The sequence below is a fragment of the Otolemur garnettii genome, unplaced genomic scaffold, assembly GCF_000181295.1.
Source record: "Otolemur garnettii isolate 467f Iridium unplaced genomic scaffold, OtoGar3 scaffold00153, whole genome shotgun sequence".
In the NCBI taxonomy this organism is placed as follows: domain Eukaryota; kingdom Metazoa; phylum Chordata; class Mammalia; order Primates; family Galagidae; genus Otolemur; species Otolemur garnettii.
This window is the reverse complement of record NW_003852548.1, coordinates 2,662,839-2,671,569: the sequence shown is the minus strand read 5'-3', so window position 1 is coordinate 2,671,569 and position 8,731 is coordinate 2,662,839. Positions and strand designations below refer to the sequence as shown.

The 8,731-nt window shown below is 51.5% G+C and overlaps 2 protein-coding genes across 4 annotated transcripts in view; one reads left to right on the top strand and one right to left on the bottom strand.

Annotated features, from left to right (window-relative positions):
- PQBP1 (polyglutamine binding protein 1) overlaps positions 1–7,641 on the bottom strand; it is a 13,853-nt gene extending 6,212 nt beyond the window's left edge. The window contains exons 1-2 of one of the 2 annotated variants that reach the window (XM_012811313.1): positions 7,603–7,641; positions 619–703 (exon numbers count right to left, since the gene is read on the bottom strand). In XM_012811313.1, the coding sequence (XP_012666767.1) occupies positions 619–685 (67 nt within the window). In that variant the 5' untranslated portion in view covers positions 686–703; positions 7,603–7,641. Of the gene's footprint in view, positions 1–618; positions 704–1,104; positions 1,257–7,602 lie in introns of those variants that run through there. The other variant, XM_012811312.2, reaches the window with a different exon arrangement.
- On the top strand, positions 1,373–5,764 carry TIMM17B (translocase of inner mitochondrial membrane 17B). 2 transcript variants are annotated; one of them, XM_003799650.3, is made up of 6 exons: positions 1,373–1,465; positions 2,321–2,420; positions 3,971–4,034; positions 4,976–5,104; positions 5,183–5,293; positions 5,385–5,764. In XM_003799650.3, the coding sequence occupies exons 1-6, from the start codon at positions 1,440–1,442 to the stop codon at positions 5,471–5,473; spliced, it is 519 nt and encodes a 172-aa protein (XP_003799698.1). In that variant the 5' UTR covers positions 1,373–1,439; the 3' UTR covers positions 5,474–5,764. The 2 variants fall into 2 exon arrangements, with proteins under 2 accessions (XP_003799698.1, XP_023374822.1); XM_023519054.1 differs by having other exon boundaries at positions 1,465–1,532.
- Positions 7,642–8,731: the final 1,090 nt, after the last annotated feature.

Below are 8,731 nucleotides of genomic sequence, written 5' to 3'. Positions count from 1 at the left end.
AAAAAAAAAAAAAAAAAGCACTTTCCAAGGCCTGGCATACTGTAGCCCATAAAATATGCCAGCTTTTAGTATCATTGACAGTAAGGTATAATTAGCAGCCAACAGCACAGTAGGCCTAAATGACATTTTATGCTGTTAACATAATGTGTATGGCAGACACTTGGGAGACCCAAAATACATGTCAGCTCTTGATACAGTGAACAAGGTATATGTCACCACTATAGTGCCTGTCACCACAGTACCTCTGTTATTTATTGTACTGATAACAGGTATTTCAAACTAATATCCTGCCACTGTACTTGTCACACAGGAGATTGCTGTGTCAGCTATTTTTCCTATTAGATGGTAATTACCCCCATGAATTGAACCTAGTATACAATAGGTCCAAAATAGGCATCAGCTGTCAATACTGTTAAGGATGATCTATCTCTCACCCAATCCCCGGCACCCCTCACACAGTGCTTGGCATGCTGTAGGGATGGATGTCAGGAATTCATACTGTTAACAATGAAATGCCTGCCACCCGATTGCTTGGTGCACAGTAGGCACATGGTATCAACAACCAAGTGCCTGTCAAGCCTGGCACATGGTAGGCCCATCTGCTCTTAGCTGTCTCACCAGGCTCCAGATGTTTCAGGATTCCTCTCTTGGCCAAGCGGGTCTGTAGCGCAACGGGCAGCGGCATAGCTGGTAGCAGAAAGACCTAGGTACGGGCAGACAGACTGAAAACCAGCTCGGATCAGGATTCAACTCTAGATCCTTGACCAAGTGCCTCCCTTCAGAATGTACTGATCTGACCCCACCTATCCAGTTGCACCAGTAGCTGGGCGGACGGAACATACGCACTAAAAGAAGGAAGACATAGGGGATTATCACCAAAACTCACCAACCCGCCTCTAGAGACCAGGTTCTCCAGGACCCAGTTCCTCGCCCAGGCTCCACCCACTATCAAAGGGGTCAAATGCAATTCCCCCGCGCCCTAGAAATAGGCTCACCCAACGTCCTCCAAAGACTGCCGGGTGGGAGGAACCAAAGCGATGGGACGGGGGAGTGGAGAACAACAGCTCCTCCACCTCCAAAAAGTTGTGCCCACCCCAACGTTACCGATACAGTTGTGCAGATAATGGAAGGTTGTCAGATCGGCCACCTGTCCCTTATCGCCGCTAAGATCGCTAGAAACACACGACTCTTTTCTGACCAAGCACAGAAGGAGGTATTCTCTCCCCGAGCCAAGAAGTGTCTGGGCGACACTCAGGCGGCAGTGAACAGATGACGCAACCTCGGATAACCAATGAGAGTGCGCCTCTGGATTGATGTATAACGAAGTGACCCAATCGTTGTCCTGGAATCGGTGGAGAGCTCGAGCGCCTGTGTGCGTTTGCACAGGGGGCGTGGCCCGGCTGAGGTAGTGCCTGACTGCGCGCCCAGACGCCGGCGCCATGGAGGAGTACGCTCGGGAGCCTTGGTACGGCGATGGGCACAGACATTGGGACTGTTGCTGCAGCGCCAAGGCCAGCCGTGGGAGGCGGGCGGTGAGGCCCCGGCCACACAGTGCCACGTCCTAGACTTGGGGGCTCTTATTTCCTTCCGCTCCCCCCCCCATTTGGTTCCTTTCACTCGGGCTAAGAGGGACCACAACTTGTGCGCCTGGAGAAGGTGCGGTGCAGGGCGAACCACGCCACATTTTCCCTCACTTTATATCTTCTAGTTCCTTTGTTAAATGGACTCAGTGGTCGAATCCATTCAGGCCAGGGGGTGGCGCGATGTTGAGCGGAAATCCCCAGTTACCACGCGTGGTTTTTACCCCGGTCGCATTTGTTAGTGGGGGTGGGGCATGGATGAGCCTATTAAAGGCAGGGAGGAGGTGATGAGTTCCCCCCTCCGCGATCTGCTCTTGGTTTTTCCCAGTTGCGCCAGATTTAAAAGGGGGAAAGGGTAGGCAATTGGTTGGACGTGCTCCTTGTCGAAGAAGGGGTACAATCCTGTCCTGTTTCAATATCAATACTGGCTACGTCTGTAGGGCATATTGAAACGTGTTGATTCTTGGAAGTATCAATTTATTTGATCTTTGATAGTAGCAAAGCATGCGTATGATTCCTTAATTGGCTGTGAAGGGAAGAAGAGTACAGGGCAAATGTTTCTCCCCCTTTACTCCATTTCTCGGTTTAATGGAGGGGGCTGAAGCGACTGGACTAAGTCATTATCTGAAATGCTTCTTCCCACGCATGAAGGTGACTTGGTTTCTCTCAGTTGGAAACAGTCCATGTGAAGGCCAAGGGGAGGACTCACATTAACCCCTTCCTTCCCTTCCTCCTTGCAGCCCATGGAGAATTGTGGATGATTGTGGTGGAGCCTTCACTATGGGTGTCATTGGCGGCGGAGTCTTCCAGGCCATCAAGGGCTTCCGCAACGCCCCAGTTGTAAGTCCTGGCTTTCCTCTGGGTGGTATGGGAGTCAGGTTTCTTGCCCGTACAGGATATGGCTCTGAAAATTGCGCGGAGCTGACAGTCACACGCACTTACTCATTCTGGTGCTTGCTCACCTACCATGTGCCAGGCCTGGCTCCTGGGTCTAGGGTTTGGGGGGAATTGCAAGCATGACCCCTGTTTCCTACACACATACCCCAACTGGGGTTTCTCTGTGGAAATGCTGTGATGTCAAAATAGTCATCATATGGCTCGGCGCCTATAGCTCAACCGGCTAAGGCGCCAGCCACGTACACCTAAGGTGGCGGGTTCGAATCCCCAGCCCGGACCCGCCAAACAACAATGACGGCTGCAACCAAAAAATAGCCAGGCGTTGTGGCGGGCGCCTGTGGTCCCAGCTACTTGGGAGGCGGAGGCAGGAGACTCGCTTGAGCCCAGGAGTTGGAGGTTGCTGTGAGCTGTAATGCCATGGCACGCTACCCAGGGGGACAGCTTGAGGCTCTGTCTCAAAAAAAAAAAAAAAAAATAGTCATCATAAACTCTTAAATGTGTATGCTAGGCCAAACAGATTTTTATCTAGAGGCAGATTCTAGCTCAGAAACTTGGATAGACAGAAATGACAGGAATTTAAGTGGCAGATGGAGGACAGCCTTAAAGTTGAGAAAATCCTTTTAACATAATCAACTCTCTCTGACCCCCCCTCCTCTCCAGAAGATAAGCAAATTTCATGGCTTTAAATGCCATTTATTGGCCAAGGTCTCTGCAATTTTTTTTTTTTTTTTGAGACAGAGCCTCAAGCTGTCCCCCTGGGTAGAGTGCCATGGCATTACAGCTCACAGCAACCTCAACTCCTGGGCTCAAGTGAGTCTCCTGCCTCAGCCTCCCAAGTAGCTGGGACTACAGGCGCCCGCCACAACGCCTGGCCATTTTTTGATTGCAGCCATCATTGTTTTTTGGTGGGTCCGGGCTGGGGATTCGAACCCGCCACCTTAGGTGTACGTGGCTGGCGCCTTAGCCTGTTGAGCTATAGGCGCCGAGCAGGTCTCTGCAATTTATACCCTCTTTCCTTGACTCCTGGAACTCTTCTTTCTGGATTTTTGCCCAAGTTTCTCATTTTCAAGGTCTTAGCATAAATGCCCCCCTCCTTAAAGAGGCCTTTCCTGACTCCTCTGCCACAATCCTATCTCTTCTTGTCTCCTCTATATAGTGCATATTGCTGTCTGAAGCTATCTTGTTTATCTTACCCTTGCTCATGATTCTTCTCTCACTAAAATGTGAGTTCCAAGAGAGCAGAAACCAGTCTACTTGTCCACTGCTGTATCCCTGCATGTAGCATGGTGCTTGGCATATAGTAGGTGCTCATTAATCATTTACTGAATAAATTAATTAGAACTTCTCAACTGAGCTCTGAAAACACTCTGGGGTGCTCACCAGACCCCTAGTTCTTGGCTGCTTCTCCACATCTCTACCCCTGATAACCCCATCTCCTTCTTTGTCTTAGATACTGGAAACCCTGTCTTGACTCCCTTCCTTACTTTTCCCAGGGAATTCGGCACCGGCTGAGAGGTAGTCTCAATGCTGTGAGAATCCGAGCCCCTCAGATTGGAGGTGAGAAGAGCTTGAGGAGATATAGGAAATGTGATGGCAGAGTTAGGGGTGGATGATTCTTTGGTTCATGACTACAAAGTTGGGTGTCCAGATTCTAGTACCAGCTCTTCCTGGAACTTCCCAAAAGAGTGACATTTACCAGGAATTTAATATGGAAGGGTAAGAATGTAGGTTCTAGAGTTTAAATCCAGGCCCTAGCTCTTTTTTGATGTGTGACCTTGGGCTAATGGCTTAACCTCTCTGAACCTCATCTGTAACATGGAGTGATGATAACTGAAACTACCTCATCATTAGTTTTGTAGTTTATGTAATTTATATATTACTAAGTTACGGTTGCCTATGCTAAACACTTTAATAATATTAACTCACTTAAAATTGCAGAAGTCTGGGGCGGCGCCTGTGGCTCAAGGAGAAGGGTGCCGCCCCATATACTGGGGGTGGAAGGTTCAAGGCCGGCCCTGGCCAAAACTGCAAAAATAAAATAAAATAGCAGAAGTCAAATAATACACAGTATCCCAAACAGGTCCTGGCACACAGTAAGCCCTCAATAAACATTTTAACTATCATCAACTGGCTTTCCTAACTTGTTTCCTTCTCCCTAAAACCAAGATCAGAATTCCAACTCTATATGGTAATTTATGAAGATCAGAGTTGCTCTGTTAAAGGCCATATGAAGATAAAATCTGCTTGTAAATACTTGTCAATTCTCTGTGAAGGCAAAGGGAACATCAGTGGTGATTCTAGACAGCTTGAAGTGGGATCTACCACAGGATGAGGATGAACAAGGAATATTCCCTAGGAGTTTGATATCTGCCTTTGTATCTGGGTTTTTCCTCCTGTTCTTGGCCAGAGCATTCAAGCCTTGGAAGCTCCCAGGCCCCAACATGTGAATTCTTGGGATTTCCCAGGAACACTAATTGTGCCTTGGTTTTCCCCTACAGGTAGCTTTGCAGTGTGGGGGGGGCTGTTCTCTACCATCGACTGCGGCCTGGTTCGGCTGCGGGGCAAAGAAGATCCCTGGAACTCCATCACCAGTGGAGCATTGACCGGGGCTGTATTGGCTGCCCGAAGTGAGTGCCCTCTGCCCCTGACCCAGGCCCTTCTACAGTTATATGTGCCCTCACCTGTCTCTCTGCCCCCTCTTTCAGGTGGCCCATTGGCCATGGTGGGCTCAGCAATGATGGGGGGCATCCTGTTAGCACTTATTGAAGGTGTTGGCATCCTTCTCACTCGCTACACAGCCCAGCAGTTCCGAAATGGTAAGTACCTGGTAGACACTGGTGAGAGAGAGGCAGGAAGTGCTTCACCTAGCCTCCTCAGCTCATTCTTACCTGATTCTCCCTTCTGCAGCACCCCCATTCCTGGAGGACCCCAGCCAGCTGCCCCCGAAAGAGGGTACCGCAGCCTCAGGCTATCCCAACTATCAGCAATACCACTGAGGAAGCTGCCGCCTGCCACCACCACCACGGGAGCTGCTCCTCGCTTCCCTCCCCGCTTATCTACCTCGAAGGGAGGGCTGGCTCCCAGTTAGCCCTGGGACCCTCCGGAGAGGGCTTCTACTGTGTTCCCTTGTCCCAGGGTGGGGGTGGGGCACCCCAGCTGCTGTGACAGATGGGTCCCCCATTTCCTCTCTCAGGGCACCCCAGCCCCACACTCACATGTAACAAGCTCTCATCCCAGCTCCTTTGTGTGGCACCCTGATGAGTATTTAAAACCAGTTTTGAAATGCCTGTGTGTGGACTCCTTGGGCTGCCCACAGGGACCCTCCACAGGATAAGTAAGGTACAGAGCCCTTTCCAGGGACTCCAAAACCTTAGGACTTAAGAGTCTCACAGCAAGTGAGCTCTAGTAAATGTGGAATGAATGAGCAGAAAGGGAAAATGGACAAATATGTGAATAAGGGTATGTCGGACCACAAGCAGACAGAGGAACAGACTTGGGGAAAGAGGTGGGTGAGCACCTGGGGTAGAAGATAGGTGTCAGGGAGACCTGGCTTCCTCAAAGAAGGTGCCCCAGGTCCGTCTCCCCTTCTGCCACAGAGACACTTTTCTGCTCTCCTGTGCTCAGTGTTGTCAGTTTTTGTTTCTTTAGAACCACCACAAAAAAAACCAAATTAGTTTACATTTTAGAGTGGCAGAATTATAGATTTTTCTCCACAAGGACCTGGGGAGAACAGAGCAGAGGAGTAGAGGGGAAGCCCCAGTGAGGACTTGAACCCTATAGCATCACAGGCTTTTCAGCAGCAGCATCAGGCACAATCCCAAATACCGTCAATTTTTTTTTTTTTTTTTGAGACAGAGCCTCAGGCTATCTCCCTGGGTAGAGTACTGTGGCATTACAGCTCACAGCAACCTCCAACTCCTGGGCTCAAGTGAGTCTCCTGCCTCAGCCTCCCAAGTAGCTGGGGCCACAGATGCCCGGCTGTTTTTTGGTTGCAGCCATCGTTGTTTTTGGTGGGCCCGGGGTTGGATTCGAACCCACCACCTTAGGTGTATGTGGCTGGTGCCTTAGCCACTTGAACCACAGGCGCTGAGCCAATACCGTCAATTTTGTGTAAACTTCTACTTGAATAGGGTAAATACTGTCTCCACCAGGGTGCAACTGCCACAGGGAAGTGCAAAAGCTATGTGAGGAGTCAATAGTTTCCTCTGCACAAAATGGTCCTGTAGCAAATGGCCTCCTGAGAGACATATGTACTTTTCTTTCTTTTTCCTTTTTTGGCCAGGGCTGGGTTTGAACCCACCACCTCCGGCATATGGGTTGGGCACCCTACTCCTTTGAGCCACAGGCGCCACCCAAGACATACGTACTTTTCATGCAAGCCATTGCAAAGAGATGGAAATGCCCACTCCTCCTATACAAAACTGGTCCATGGGGATGCAAACGCTGAGTACCTAGGCCTCCCATCCTGGTGGTCCTAAGGATGATGACAGCTAAGATACCTGCTTGAGCCGCTCATTACCAGGCAGTGCAGGCCACTTGACCAAGGGCCTGGGGAGAACAGAGCAAGGAAGTAGAGGGGAAGCCCCAGCGGGGACTACAACCCTGTACCATCACAGACGCTTCAGCTGCAGCACTGGGCATGCCCCTAGAGACAGGGTGCCATTCAGACCCAAGGAATCCCAGGTCGTGACCTTTGCAGAATCTCAGGCCCACATCTTTGGTCCCGACCCTTCTGGGTCCTTCTGGCTGGCACTGCTACTCCAGGGCCTCCTACCTCTTATCTCCAGGCCTCGCCCAACTCTACGTAATATAAGGCACCGCCCACTAACTTCCAGGCTTCTTCCTTCCCAGAGTTCCCAGACTCAGCCCCCAGGCTGTTCTGGGCTCGGGCCCGCCCCCTTTCTAGCGCCGGGCGCTGCCCTGAGGCTGCTGCAGGCCCCAACTTCTCTATGCGACTCTGGCTCCTCGGAGGCCACGTGGCGCGGTTTCTTTCTGGGCCCCTCCAAGCAGACACTGTCCCTGCAGGCTCCTTGCTAAACGTAGGTTCGCAACCCTCCGCAGTCTACCTTTTCCCATCTAATGGTCCCGCCTCCAGCTACTGCTAATCACCTGGCGCTCAGCCTACCTCTACCGCCGCTGGGGTTGCGTTCGAGTCCCCTGGAACTCAGGGCTGCGGGACCCGCGGGGCCTTGGAGCGGTTCTCCTGCCTGCTTTCCACCTGGGTATCCGGACTGCTCTGGCTTGGCTGGGGCGGGGCGGGGCGAGGCGGGGCTCAGTGTGGGACGGAGTCACCAGGACCAGGCGGGACTATCACCAGGTTTAGAAGTGAAGGACCAGGCTTAGTAAGTGAAGCTCGGCGCCTCAAGTGGAAGTTGTAGGATGGTGGCGGAGTGGGGGATCTGTGAAGACCTGGTATCAGCCAGCATCACCCAGTCCCGAGATGGGGCTGGGAAGTCTAGGGGTCGTCGTCGTCTCCTGAGCTGGGGCTGGGCCTTCAGGCCCCGCCCTCTGACCTGACTTAGGCTCTGCCCCAGGCTGCTACTTCCGAGGGGAATGTGGTTTCACATTTTCGGCTGTTTCGAAGGGAAGGGACTACAGAGACGGAGGAAAATGGGAGAAGAGAGGCAGGGGGCAGGGGCTCACGCCTGTAATCCTAGCACTCTGGGAGGTTGAGGTGGAGGATTGCTTGAGCTCTCCAGTTGGAGACCAGCCTGAGCAAGAGTGAAACCCTGTCTCTAAAAATAGCTGGGCGTTGTGGTAGGCGCCTGTAGTCCCTGCTACTCTGGAGGCTGAAGCAAGAGAAATCAGTAGAGCCCAAGAGTGTGAGGTTGCTGTGAGCTATGACGCCACCGCCCTTTAGTGAGGGCGACAAATTGAGACTGTCTCAAAATAAAGAAAGAAGGAAGGAAGGAAGACTGAGGCAAGAGGATTGCTCAAGCCCAAGAGTTTGAGGTTGCTGTAAGCTATGACCCCTCAGCATTTTACCCAGGGCGACAGAGTGAGACTCTGTCTAAAATTTAAAAAAAGAAATAGGAGAGAGACTGAGACATGCACATAGGGAGATAGATGGAGCGGTAGAAAGACACGTGGAGGCAGAGAGAGACAAGGAAAAAGCGCAGACAGAGAAGTAAGAGTCAAACGAGGGTCAGAAATTCAGGTAGGGCTCGGCGCCTATAGCTCAACCGGCTAAGGCGCCAGCCACGTACACCTAAGGTGGCGGGTTCGAATCCCCAGCCCGGACCCGCCAAACAACA

Bases quoted from the DNA above. Each gene is read 5' to 3' on its own strand.
- TIMM17B (XM_023519054.1), top strand. From the start codon at position 1,474: ATGGGCACAGACATTGGGACTGTTGCTGCAGCGCCAAGGCCAGCCGTG. The intron at 4,035-4,975 runs GTGAGAAGAGCT...TTTCCCCTACAG, and splicing joins CCGAGCCCCTCAGATTGGAG to GTAGCTTTGCAGTGTGGGGG. The intron at 5,294-5,384 runs GTAAGTACCTGG...TCCCTTCTGCAG, and splicing joins AGCCCAGCAGTTCCGAAATG to CACCCCCATTCCTGGAGGAC.